Source organism: Alligator sinensis, unplaced genomic scaffold (assembly GCF_000455745.1).
Source record: "Alligator sinensis unplaced genomic scaffold, ASM45574v1 scaffold1072_2, whole genome shotgun sequence".
Lineage (NCBI taxonomy): Eukaryota > Metazoa > Chordata > Crocodylia > Alligatoridae > Alligator > Alligator sinensis.
Genome location: NW_005842278.1, coordinates 135,987 through 150,199, shown reverse-complemented (window position 1 = coordinate 150,199; position 14,213 = coordinate 135,987). Strand labels below are relative to the sequence as shown.

Below are 14,213 nucleotides of genomic sequence, written 5' to 3'. Positions count from 1 at the left end.
AGAGTGGAGGAGAAAGGGCATGGGGAAAGGGACAGGTGAAATGCAATGGAAGGGCATGGAGGAAAGGGAGCATGGGGAGAACAGGAAGGGGCATGTGGAGCAGTGGGGGTGCATCTCTGTTCCCAACCCCAAGCAGGGCTGGAGGTTGGATCTGAAACTGCTGCTCCTGCCTCACCTGGCCAGGTATGCCATACCCCTGGCAGACAGCCAGATCTGGGGTGTGGGGGAAGGGAAACAGGCACAAGAGGAGAACAAGTGGCAGGAGGGAGAGGGCACTGGAGTGGGGGCAGGTGGTAGGTGGGAAGACACATTGGCAAGGGCGGGGGGGGGGAAGTGACAAGAAGCATGGGGCAGACTGCCTGTCCCCACAGCTACTGCTTTCTCTGTTATTACTTTCCCTGCAACACTGGTGTTGGTGGGGGTGAATTTAAGACAACCCTCCAATAACTGCATTCTAGACATGGAAAGTTCAAACAAATTTATAATTTTCCGTGTCTAGAATCTAAGAATTGGGGGGCCATCTTAAATTCAGAGTCATCTTTGATTTGGGTAAATACAGTAGGTTTTAGCATCATCAGAAGTGTATGAAAAGAAAAAAATATATTGTTATTCCCTGGCCAATAAGAGAAATACTATTTTAATTTACGTTAAGAATAAATCAAAACCTCAGCTGCAAACATCCTCTGAATTTTGAAGACAAATGAATTTAGACTGGGATCCAGATCTACAAATTACAGCTGGTTCCACTGGGTCAGACCAATGCATCAGATGTAAAATGTCCCCAGCTGTTTTTGGGGCAGGAAACAGCTGTCACCTGGGAGCACTACACAAGAATCAAAAGTACAAACCTTTAGTTCTGTTTACATCATCAAATCTTAATATCTTAAATTTAATTTAAACTGAATTTGTCTTTAAATTTATAATATGTTTCTTACTACATCAAACGGTCTAAGTAAAATGAAAGAAGGAAGAACAGGAAGGGCTTATATTGTACCAGAATGACATGGTCCTCTGGAGCATGAATAATCCAGTGACACTGTGCCAGGTTACTGTAGGGTTCAGGATAGTGCATGCTTTGTATCACTCCTGCTTTAAAGAGGACAGCTAAGGACCCACAGCCAGAATCTGGAAGCACACACAAGGAAAAATCAAAAGGAAGCAAACACTTTCCTTGATCTATGTACAAAGGGAATTTGCTGCCCTTAGATCCTACCAGTCCCAGTGGAAAAGAAATGCCACCCACTAGTGTAACAACCTTCTCCTAAATCAGCAAAGAGCAGTCTGTAGGCACAAGGGTCTGCATTGAGGGCCAGAAGATTGCATGTCTTCTTTGGAGATCAGAGCAGAATGATAACCCAGCCAGGGGATAGAATCCTGCTGATAGTCTGGGGTGGCAGTTCCCTTAAATTGAGGGTGACTGGAGCAACTGCAAGCTCTGCAGTAAAGCATCACCATCCACACATGCACCCCTATTAGGCAGGAGTAAACTAATTAACTCTGCTGCAGGATAGTACTGCCCAACACAAGTACTATCCTATGGCAGAGTTATTTACCCTACTACAACACACATGTAGACAGTGACCGGGGTTGGCTGGGGCACTAGGATGCTACAGTGTGGAGACTGTCTGCTAGATAGCCTTGCACTGTAAGCACCCTTGTGCCCCTGCCAGTCCCTCCACAGCACATTGAGCAGGGGCTACTCCGACCAAGCTCAATATGCTGCAGTCTTGGGCATGTGTAAATGTTGCATATAGGAGCAATAAACTCTGGTACAAACTGCACCCACTTTCTCCTTTTTTAAGCCCCAAACCAGGCCTCAGCATGAACTCAAAGTCAGCCATCACTTCCTCAACACACATGCCTAGCAGCACAAGTACAGAACAGCTAACATCAGGTGGGCACTGACTTGGTACAATGAACTGACAAGGAATGTTTAATACTACACTAACACTTACCAGGAAGAGCATCTGGTGAAACTGCTTTGTATGTTATGGAAAATCCAGCTCCATACTCCTTATTATCAGAGACAAATTTCAGCCTCACACTATTGTAGCCCACTAAAATGGGCGATGGAGGATCATCACCGCAGAATTTCCCTGCAATTAGAAAATTACAATAATTTAAAAACTCAAGAAAGTTCTTTGAGAAAATGTATCCAGGGTTAAATACTAAAAGACTCAGCCACAGTAGCTGGTTGTAAATTGCCAAGAATATGAATAGAATTAGAATTCTTATAGGCTCTTAGTTTATTGGCTGCCTGCCTTCTTTCCACTATTTAAAATAAAATGGAGGAAAATCATGTAGTGACAGGTTGCTAATAAGACAGACTGACTTCCTGTGATTAGCTGGGCTAATCATGGTTATGTATGTACTCCTATTCTGGATATGCAAGTGTGTATAAAGCCATAAAAATGTAACTGGCCAGAAACTCACAACTAATGGGTATTCAATAGAAATGGCAGGTTGTCCCATGTTTTAGCCCTAATAGCTGAGTAGTTAAGGCACTTAGCAAGGAAGCAAGATACCTGGGTTTCAAGGAACACCCCCCTGCCCTGCCCTTCCCCTCCCCCCCTCAAGGGTTTTGAACCTGTTTCTAAGTTCTTAGCACAGTACTTTAACCACCACACCACCATTATCCACTCCTTTCTCCAGTGCTCCTTTTGAAGATGGCCCCTGGGCAGCCAAGAGCAGGTAATATGTAGGGTCAGGACAAAGAATATTAAAGCAGCGTACCCCTGGCGGTTGGATGCGGAGCTGTGTATCCCTGGCGGCCAGACATGGAAGGAGGGGGGGCGCAGCTAAACGCGGACCGGCAGCAGCTGCCGTGCGGGAGCTTCCACCTCATCCCGAGTCCGTCCAGGTGGGCAGTGCCTGCGCAGCATGGTGTGTGGCAGTACTCCGTCCCCACCCACCCATGCATACCCCCCTAGGGCCCTCTTAAGTATCCCCAGGGGCATGTGTACCCCTGAACTAGAGGATATGCAGACCAGTGGGACTGCTACTGCCCTGAAGGAAAGGGGGCTCTGGGTTCTAGCCTGGACCTGTGTTCCCATTTGGACCAAATGTCCCCACTATGCTGCTTCCCCATCTATTTTATCCACTGACTCTTAAATGCAGGGGCCAGTGCCTAAAGTAGCTAGACAGAGGGCTGAACAATGCCTAATTTGTGGTGTGCTGGCTAGAGCACTTTGCTAGGATGTAGGAGAAATACAGGTTCAAATTCCCTCTGGGTGAGAGGACATATAGCCTAGATTCATAGATGTTAGGGTTGGAAGGGACCTCAATAGATCGAGTCCGACCCCCTGCATAAGCAGGAAAGAGTGCTGGGTCTAGATGACCCCAGCTAGATACTCATCTAACCTCCTCTTGAAGACCCCCAGGGTAGGGGAGAGCACCACCTCCCTTGGGAGCCCGTTCCAGACCCTGGCCACTCTAACTGTGAAGAAGTTCTTCCTAATGTCCAATCCAGATCTGCTCTCTGCTAGCTTGTGGCCATTATTTCTTGTAACCCCCGGGGGGTTTCTTGTAACCCCCGGGGGTTTCTTGTAAGATCAGATCTCCTGCTTTATAGAAGAGTGTCCTAACCATGCAGCTACTGGGGCTAAAAGATGAACAGGTTTTCCTCCCTCCCTATTTTTCCAGGAGTTGCGCTCAGCTACATGCAATGCATACCTAAGCAAAGAACGGACCATGGATGCTCAGTCTATGTATGTATGCTTGAGTGTCCACACTGCAGGGGTAAGTCAACTGCAAGCAGTGTGTAAGAGACAAAAACTGAACTTGCAGATAGTAAACTGCCATTTCAGCATGTGAAGTAAAGCAGAATTCTGTTCCAAGACTATGTCAGTTAAGTATTTCCATTAACTGGCAGTAGTAGTAAGCTGTTATGTAGCAATCAACATAATAGAAACAGAGATGGGCTGCAAAAGAACTTTGACAGTCCACTTTTTTGCTGAAACAACGGCCTATCCTGGCCAATATTGAGAGTTGAAGACTAGAAAGAATCTGTTGTTTCCTTGAGTCCCCTCATTTGTTTATGCTCATCTGCTGTCTCTTCTTTTAGACTATGACCTCTATGAGACAGGAACTTACTCTGTTCTGTTTGTGTACAACATCTACCACAGTGAAGTGCTGGTCCATAACTCGGATTTCTAGGCATTACCTTAATACCAGAACCACCATATATAACACGCAGAAATGGGTCATGTGTGATCAGTGGGTTACGCGTAATGAGACACAGCCCAAAACTAATGGATCCAGTTTAATTAAAACTTTAGAAATATTGATGGGCTTTCTAAAATATTTCATAGAATCAGTAAACAGCAACTCACCAACAAGCCTGTCATCTTTTGAATACACCAGCAGGGAATCATAGTCACAGAATGTGTCTGGCTCTACATCAAAGTGGGAAAAATTAAGAAGTATGTGCATTCCTTTTGGGACAAGAAGAGTCCACACACACAACCTGGAAAGACACATTGGGTAAGTTCCTGTTTACAAATCATACAATGGATTACAACTGCAAGAGTATTACAAGTCGTTTTGGAAAAAGGAATGTATTTCAGCTACTCACTGGTTGTTTTCATAGAAACGGTTGGGACTTTCAGGGAAACGTAATGACCCTTCATTGCCACGCAGTTTGCCATCCTGACTGCTACATGAGGCTGCATTGAGAGATTTGAAATGAAGCAACAGAAAGTTAGGTTGTATGGAACACTAGAAGTTCTTCTGATATCTAAGGGAGATTAGTTGTAAGATTTCCCTACCACATTTTTGTCATGAAATTGGTTTCATCTTCTGCCTTTCCTCCCCAGTTGTCTGAAAACAAGCCCATTTTAATGCATAGTGAGATCAGAAAACCCCCTGTTGAATTTAAATTCTTTCATAATGTTAGTTTAAAAGTGTAAGTGCTGTAATTTTTATAATGAACAAGATATCTGACCATTGAAGAATTGCATACAAATATGCACAGAGGAAGTGCAAACCAAAACATGTAAAATAATACTAACACTAAAATATGCCCAGTTTCTCTCTAATATTTTGATTCAGTGCTACAATAGGTGCGTCTCTCACAGCGGACTGGTACATCATTAGGCATATATTAAGTGATAATAATTTCATTTAAGAGCTCAAATAAACTCAAAAAACATTGTTACGGCTTGGGAGGGGCAGGGGGCTGTGGTTGGGGAGTGAGGGGCACTAGCAGAGCCAGGGGGCTCCTCACTTCAGACCTGCAGCCCCCTGGCTCTGCTAGTGCCCCTCACTCCCCAACCACAGCCCCCTGCCCCTCCCAAGCCCAACCAGAGGCGGCCCTCAGCTGCCAGGGCTAGGGGGCCAGGGCCCCTTGCTCCCTCCCCCCCAGCAGTGCCCAAGCCCTGGCTACTGCCCCTGGGAGGTGTGCCTGCCGCGCACCAAAGCGAAGTGTGGAACCCAGCTCCCCCTCTGCCATGGATGGCACCGCTGAAACCTGTCAGGAGAGTGGATGCAGGCTGGCCACTGTGGGCCTGGGGGTCTCCACAGCCTCCACAGCCCAGTAGGTGGGACCTGGCGTGGGAGAGCAGAGCACAGCAAGGAGGCTTGGTGTCACTGCCAGGAGCCCTGAGCCACCATGGCAAGGTGTCCCCTGCCCACCTAGGAGGCCCACCTCGGAGCCACCCCAGCCACTGCTGCTGGGTGGGCAGTCAGGGCCTCACTGTGGTGGCACAGGGCTCCTGGCAGTGGTACCGAGCCTCCCTGCACTAGTCTGCTGCACCGGGCAGGGCCAGGAGCCCAGAGCCTGCAGCAGCCAGTCCATATCCGCCCCTGCCCTGCACACAAATCTGGGGGGCAAGTGCCTGCCATGCCCCCCCCCAGAGTGTACAGAGTGGCAGGGAGCCAGCCCAACTGCTACCCCACAGATGAGCTGCTCACATCTCCCTGCCCGGGCCCTGTGGCCATGCATTCTCATCCCAGCCCTGGACCCCAAGCCTCAGGCCCCACAGATCACCCCAGCCTGGCAGTGCCCCCAGCCCCAGCCCTGCCCAACTCTCTCCCTCCCTCCCTCCCTCACTATGGGGGCCCATTTTCCACACTACAGACTTACCTATGGGAAGTTGCAGGAGCTGCTCTCCACATTGCCTGGCTGCCACATACATGTGTGCACGCAGACATACATATGGCACCCCCTGCCTGATCGCCCTCCTCCCACTCCCCCTGGCCCCTTGCAGGCTGGAACTCTGCCAGTGTGCAAGGGAAAACCCTTGGTTTCCTGTATTTTTCTCCTTTAAATGAGAAAATCAGCATTTTTCTCCTTAAAAACAGAAAATTCACATTTTTCTCCTTAAAATGAGAAAATCCATGTTTTTTCGGATTTTTCCACGGTGAATGGAAAAGCTGGATTCCTACACATAACCCATATTGGGCAAACACTGATGTGAAGCTTTGTTTTTTTGTGGCCCTTAAAAAAGGGCAGTTGCTTCCCCAGAGTGGAATAAGCACCTGATCTGGAGGCATTGCAATACTAGGCTAGCACTTGGAGAGACCAGAACAAGCTCCAACACCCTCCCTTGGTGCCACAAATGCTGATGGGAACTTCTTTGTTTTTTGTCAGTGTGAGATCCTTAAACAAATAGGCAGGCGTTCTTTCCACAGGGAACTGGCATTGGGCCTAGAATAACTGCAGTGTGATCTTAGACAAAAAGGCAGAAATGCTGATAGGAACCTTTTTCTTTTTTTTTTTTTTTTTTAGTAAACTTTTTTCTGTTCCAAGCCAAATTAGTCAAATCAATTCCAAATCCGTGGGTCATTCAAGAACCATATATGGCCCTACTACCAACAGACATCCTCCACCCCCACCTGGGGCTTCAGATGTTTCCAAATCATTTGGCAGGCATCCGACATGCAGGCCCAAGCCTGGGCGCTTGCAGTTCAGGTACCCCCAAGTTTCACTTGCCCTCACCCATACAGCCACAAGAGTGAACTAGGGAGCATCTCCTGTTTCCATAAAGTAGGCATAAAGCCAAGATCTTCCCACAGGCAATGAACATGGGAAGGTAATCATACATTACCTCCATGGGCACTACCCCCACACCAGAAAGGTGGTCCCTGGAAAAACCATCACTTTTTTTTTGTGCAAATATATACAACTCATACATACATATACACATATATATAAGGTGGTTATCCCCTGTCCTTGAAGTGAGGAACAAATTTGAATATCCCAATTTTATTTATATTTATAAACTCCACCTCCAACACTCTGCCAAGTGGCCCTTGTGGTTCACTTGGTAGCTCAAAGCCCACTAAAAACCCATTACACAGTTTGCACTGCACAACTGCACCCTGTCTCTATACCCGTATCCCCACCCACTGCCCTCCTCAGAGGGTCTACTCCTGAAAAAGTCTATGACAGACCCTTCTCCACCAGGTAAGGTCTGCCATTTCTTTCCTGTCATCCTCTTCTGTCTTCCTGTAGCACCACTACATTTCACTTAGTCCCACTTTTGGTGTCTACCTGCCATAAGTCCAGTATAACACATCTGAATAGAAGATATTCCCATTGCACTTAGTCCCCCTCACTACTGACTCTTTTTCAAGTCATGGTGAGCCACTACATTGAATATATTTCTACCTCCTCTTCACTCCCACAGCTGAGCTGTGCCTTTCTCTCATTTTCAGTGATTCCTATTTCTTCAACAGCCTTAAGTATCTGGCAAACATCATTAAATAGGGCCCCAAAAATTCATCCAGAAGCCCTCTGTTGTCCCCTCTTTCAGCCCATTGAAAACGATTAGTGTGCGACTGCCCTCCATGAGGTAGAGATGGACCAGGTTGCCCTGCACTTCATCTATATATAAATTTTTGGAGGACCCCAGGATTCATGACAAGAACATCCAATTCTAGTCATGGGTGGGAGACTAATTAGCACGTGGATTCTTTGTGGGGGGATATATGGAGTACATACTCACACACACACACACACTGAGCAGTGGGGTTACCATCACCTGAAACCCTGTTGAGTTAACTGGGGCCCAGCCCAATGAAATATGTGGCAAGTTATAAGCCTTTTGGTTTTGGACTAATATCATGCATAGTTTTGTATATGTTAAGGTGTATATGATGTCAGTTATCATGTTTTGTATTATGTAATCCTTGAAAATTTTATGTTGTATCTTCTTTTGTGAGGCTTCCGCTGGGGTCATTTTAGACTGTCTGGCTTTGTTTGTTTTCTAATAAAATGTTATAAAAAGAAAAAATTTATACTATAGCAGAGGTTCCCACAATGTTTCTTGTTGCATACCTGCATTTACCAACTACCTGCATACCCCTACCAGCATACATTTTATATTTTAATCCCTTAAATGCCAACTATTATTATAATGAAAATTAAATCTGCCATTACACAATTTCTCCCATGTACCTCCCAGAGATGTCTTGCATACTCCCAGGGGTACAGGTACCACAGCTTGGAAACCCTGTACTATAGTATAAAAGTGCTGCTTGAAAGTATGTTTATGGAATACCTGTACTAAAACTTTCAGCAGTTTCAAAAAAGGTAAAATGCATCAATTCTGGATAAGCTAAGTCTATGCAGACCCACAGTACAAACTCAACGTTTTCAAATTTGTTCCTCATTTCCATGTGATCAGGAAGAACAGGATCTGACAGTAAGGAGGAAGGTGGGGGAAGGAGCTGCAGGGGGAAGAAATTGGGGGACCACATGCCTCCCCCAGATTTATTTTCCCTGCTGTAGGAGTGGGAGGTGGACAAATTCAAGGCAAACCTCCAATAATTGGATTCTATACCTGAAAATTATAACAAATTTATACATTTTCCATATACAGAATCTAATTATTGGTTTTCTTATATTCAGGGTCACCTTATAGTCAAGTAAATATGGTAGATGTATGAACTACAACAAATATTTAAGCACTTTGCTGAATATTGGCATAGGTAGGCAACATTTTTCCCCGTCATAGATGATGTAACAATCACAAATATATCATGGAGAATTTTTTAAAGCTCTAACACAGGCAGACGTTTAAATAGGATCTGTACTCACCTGTAGAACTTTTCATTTTCAAGTCTAGTCCAGAAAAAATGGATGGGCAATGGAGGGAAAAAGAGAGATTTTAGTAAACTATTTTTGGTGTCATAAAAATATTTGTAGGTTTTACCTCTGTTAGAATGAACATTTTTTTTTCCAAACACAAGTGTGATTTATATCCAACCTCCAAATCTGAGCTAATATTTGCCACCTTTTAGATTTTGTCTTGCATAAATTGTTAATCTTGAATAACTCTTTAAAACTCATATTTAGCCAGTCAAATCCTACTTTATAACTATTTTCACTAAGTTCAACAATGGGTTGAGCAAGGAACCCTTATGAATAAGGACAGTAAATCTGACTGCTGTTGACTGCTGGGCCTGATTCTCATCTACATGAAGAACTTTTTTTAAACCACATAAGCAATAGATCTGGCATAGAGAACTGAATTTTTGCTTTCCTCAAACTGTCAGGTTTCCCCTAAAATATTTAAATTTTTCCTGGGAAAATTGAGAATGTTTGGTTTTTAGGTGCCAAAACCCAACATATTTCAGCATTTGACTTGTTTATTCAACTACAAGTTGAACTTCTCTGAGAACTTTAAAATTTTTTTCTAAATTTCCTGTTGAAAAAATATTTTCCAGTTCTCATTATAAATTTAATCTAATGCACATATATTCTTACTTATGTTTCTATATTCCTTAATTTAATTTGAAGAAATGTTCATATTGAAGAAATTATTAGCTCAACTCTAACTGGTTTTCATGCTAAATTCAGTCCTGTGTGAAGTGTCACAACATGAATCTACCTACATCTTCTGTTGCACTAACTTGAAAATGCTGGAGAATTCTCATGCTGATCCACTACACAGAAATACATTTCACCTTCTTCTGTTCATAGGGAGGAAAGAGGCTTGAGAGATGGAGAACTCTGAAACAGTTTTAAGGCTTGATCCAGCATACTTTGTGTGTGTTGATCAAATTAAAATTCAGAAACAGACCCAGTGAATACAAACTAAGGAATATCGGTTTGAGCCTAGGATATAAACAGCTGAATATTTAAAGTGTCACTCAATGAAAATTCTAATTTAAAACATACACTGGACTCACTGCCACTAAGTTGTCTTGGAAAAAGATAAAATAAAAGGAGAAGATAAAAGAATGCAGCAGTCATTATCTGACATTGTTCTAAGGGTGCTTGCACACATGATGTGACAAAAAGGGACGAGAAATCATCATTTGCTAAAATAATGGTGTCAGTGTGTGCATGTGCACAATAATTTTTTCATGTTAAAACATATTTGAGTGTGGCAATTTAGATCACCTCAGGTGTATTTTAGTTTGATCAGGGCAAACTGTCCCATAGTGGGAAAAAAAATCGTGCACATGTACATGTCTGGCAGCCAAAGCAGGTGGCAGGGACAGTGCATGGGGTGATGAAAGCCCGGGTGGCTTGTGGAAGCTCGGGCCTGGTGGGCTTCCAGTGCCTTATATAACATCCCCACCACCTTCTCTGGCTCCTAGCACACCCAGCTGCCCTCCTGCCACCTTCCCACACTGCCCCGGGGCAAGCCATCCTGTTCCTGGGTGGTCCCAGATAGCAGGAAGGAGGCAGGGACAATGCATGGGGTGCTGGAAGCCCATCAAGCCCAAGTTTCCCTGGGTATGCCTGGGCTTCCAGCATCCTGTGCACCGTTGAATCAGGCCGCGTGCTGCCTGGGAGCTGAGGCATCATCTGCCTAGCTAGCACCCTGCCCAGGCAGCCCCAGGGGGACATCATTGCCAGAGGGAAGCACTGAGCTCCCCTACAGTTCAGGGACTGTATGACCTAGCAGCATCTTGAGTGGGGAGGCTCTTTCGGGGCGGGGCAGGGGAGGGGGCCAAGTACGATCCTTTTTTTTTAATTTTCTTTGTGGAGCCTGCCACCTCTCCCATAGCTCTCTCCATGGCAGCCCCTGAGCTGCAGGGGACCCTGGACCTTCCCTCCACAGGGGCAGTGCCCCCTAGGGCCGCCTAGACAGGCTGCTAGTGGGAAGATGGCACCCAAGATGCACCATTGCTGCAGAGGGAAGGACCAGGACCCCTTGCAGCTCAGGGCCCCCTTGCTGTGGGAGAGGTGGTCAGGCTCGGGGGTGGGGGGACGGATTTGGCCCCTTGCCACTTTTTTTTTTTCCTGGGCAAAACCTGCCCACAGTGGTGGTGAGCTGACAGCAGGACATCACTGTTCCGTCATAGTGATGGAATCCCTAAATTGAAACTGTGGGTCACAATTAAAAACCCATAAATTAAAAACCCACTGTTTCAATTTTGGGGAATGAAACCCTACTCATGTGTGCAAGCACCCAAAATGTTTAGCCTTCCTGTTCCCATGAAGCCTCAACAACCCGAGTGCTGCTACATACCAGTGTGGCCTAGTTACCAGCTTAGTGAAAGCCGCATCATGAAAACTTACTTCTATGAACCAAACTAAAAAAAAAATGGAGCTATGAAGAACACTCTAAAAGGTCACTGCCTTCACATCATAAGGCAGCAAATTTATTATATGATGTAAGTTTTTTAATTAGTGTTTTTTTTATTATTACCAGCATTGATCTTTCCATGAATCCAGGAGAGCACCTTCCTGAGATCTGTGAAAACACCTGGTGATCCTCTCTGGTCATAGTTTTTCCGCAAGTTATTAATCCAACCACGAGCACAGCCCATGCCCCAGGAAGTCACACCAGCCAGAGTCCAGGCACCATGCTTACGCCGGCACAAAAGAGGACCCCCAGAATCACCCTACAATAAAAGAAACCCATCTTACAGGAAAGCACATTAAATTAATTTCTGTGTGAATAAACAGACATGAGAATAAAATGAAGGTAAGGCATAAGCAGGTTCTACTATGTGGTCACAGTCTGAGAATTAAATTATGAAAAGAAAAACACTCTCGGTAGTTGTATAATGCAGGACATCTGTCCACACACACGTAAACTTCAGCTACAGTAAGACATTGGCATATCTGTAGGTTTCTCTGTTCAGCCAACCTGGCATGCATCCTTTCCTCCATCTGGAAATCCAGCACACATTAAAGTGTCACCTTGGATTGGTTTTCTCAAAGTTAATAATATTCTAGAACATTCCTTGTAATTCAGGATTGGCAAATTCACTTCATGCAAAACTTGAGGAAGGTTTCCATCTGAAAAAGAAAAAGTAAAGAAAAAACAAGTTAGCATTAAGTTGCTAGAGATCCTAGAAGGTAAACTTAAAACTTATCATTAGTGGTGTAAAAAAAAAAAAAAATTATTTCTGCTAATATTTTGAATGTTGTTATAGGCCATTGAAATACCCAGAAACTTTCTTTGAAAAATAACTCTTTGAATATCCAACCTTTAGTTGCATAAAATTTCAGATGTCTTGCTTTGTAGTATAGGCCCATAGCAACCAATGACATCTCTACAGGGACTAGGTCTGCCCATTCAGATGCACTTGGAGGATTGAGGCCCTATCAAAATGCGGTTTTAAAAAAACATGCAAAATCCAACATCTTAAAGCAAAAATCAGACCATGGCTGAAAAAGAAATGGAACTACACTTAAGCAATTTCCTCCCATCAAAAGGCAAAACATTCTGTGAATTGGACCAGATTGCAACTATAAAATAAAAAACTCGTAAGTTTTTTATGTGTTGTTCAGAATATTTATTATAAACCTACATTTACATAGAAACACCACAGTTATCCCTGAAGGTTTTATAGTATCCCTACAAGAGCTATACATCACGAATACAAATCTCTTCACATTGCTTTAGATATTAATGATACCAAGGGCAGATCCAGAGGGGATGCACTGGTGCACTCTGATACCTGCTCCACCCAAAGTTTAAAACCAATTGCCTGGCAGTGGCAGAAGCATTTATAGTCAGGCAGTGCTGAGGAAGTCAATTTTCTCCCTCGTGGCTCATTATAATCTACTTGATCCCTTGTAAACTCTACATTCCAGAGGTGCTAACGACCCTCTCCTCTTTTTGATAGGCTTGATGTTTCACCAGTCAAGCTATCCTTTGTTCTGTAATTCTACTGTCTATTGTATCCTACTGGTAATGGGAGCTATTTCACAGCCCTGAGGATTGTCTTTAACTCATTCCAATGAAATTATATTTGTTTTCATTTCCTTCTTAAACGGAATAATACAGCCCTAGGCCCCTAGTATATTAGTAAAGCTTCTTGTTGATTTTTAACTGGAGAAAAATAGGTGGTGTTTTCTATGTGATGATGCAGCTCACCATCTGCACCCCCCTTTTCAAATTTCTAGATCTGCTCATAAATGACATGGCAGGAAATAAGTACCCTGAGCCCTCATAACTACGTGTCTGAAGAACAGTTAAGCTTTAAAAATATGAATTTATAGTCGTTTTGGATAGTAATTTGAGACCTTTCAGCAAAATCAGCTGCCCAATACGGCCACACATGGCAGAGTAAGGGAAATAAGGTACCCCCTTCCTATTTACCACAAGGAGGCGGGGGGAAATCAACCACCCTGCATGGAATCAACTCCACTTTTACAGGGGAACTCTTCCTCAGGACTCCCCAGGAAGCAGCCATATTTGGTCTGTCTCTCTCCCTACCATGGCTTCACGAGGGGTAAGCCTCTAGCTCTGAAACCCTGGCTTCCTTGGTGATCTGTAGCACCTCCACCTCTGAGAGCTCCTTCTTTCTGGTCAGCTCCCAGGTTTTCTTCTTTTAAAGAGAAGGGCTATCTGAGTACCAATGTCCCAAACAGCACAGCAAACTCTGCACAAAACAAACAGTCTTTACAGTGCTGTTCCATTCCCTCTGTTCTTCCTTGGACTCCACTTTGACTGTCCTGGGACTTTTCTGTCTGTCCTAGGACCTTTTCTATATTCTCCCTGTCCTCCCTGGGACTCCCCTTTCTCCCCCCTTTCTCCTCAGCCCCAGTTAGCCATCCTTGCAACAAAACATTTCTAAAACTATAATATTCACCTGAGGACAATGCTCACCCAATACAATTAAACAAAGTCATGGAGAACCAAATCTGGGAGTTGTCTCTTGGCCCTATTGCCAGGCTCAAACCACTCTCTCTCCCCGGGGTGAAAAGGGCATCTAGATGCCCTGTTTATAAAGCTATTTACAATAATTATTTTCAGCAAAGCCTGCTCGTTGGGGGGGGGGGGGGGGGGGGGGCTTTTAAT

At 44.5% G+C, this 14,213-nt stretch overlaps 1 protein-coding gene across 6 annotated transcripts in view; it reads right to left on the bottom strand.

Moving 5' to 3' along the window:
• Positions 1-14,213, bottom strand: part of OVCH2 (ovochymase 2) — a 64,495-nt gene that overhangs the window by 40,352 nt on the left and 9,930 nt on the right. For all 6 annotated transcript variants that reach the window (XR_003095082.1, XR_003095081.1, XR_003095083.1 and 3 more), the window contains exons 6-12: positions 12,051-12,202; positions 11,607-11,802; positions 9,041-9,064; positions 4,574-4,664; positions 4,332-4,465; positions 1,956-2,096; positions 995-1,125 (exon numbers count right to left, since the gene is read on the bottom strand). Coding sequence is in view for 3 of the 6 variants with exons in the window: in XM_025209282.1 (XP_025065067.1) it covers positions 995-1,125; positions 1,956-2,096; positions 4,332-4,465; positions 4,574-4,664; positions 9,041-9,064; positions 11,607-11,802; positions 12,051-12,202 (869 nt within the window). In the remaining 3 variants the exon portion in view is untranslated. The remainder of the gene's footprint in view (positions 1-994; positions 1,126-1,955; positions 2,097-4,331; positions 4,466-4,573; positions 4,665-9,040; positions 9,065-11,606; positions 11,803-12,050; positions 12,203-14,213) is intronic.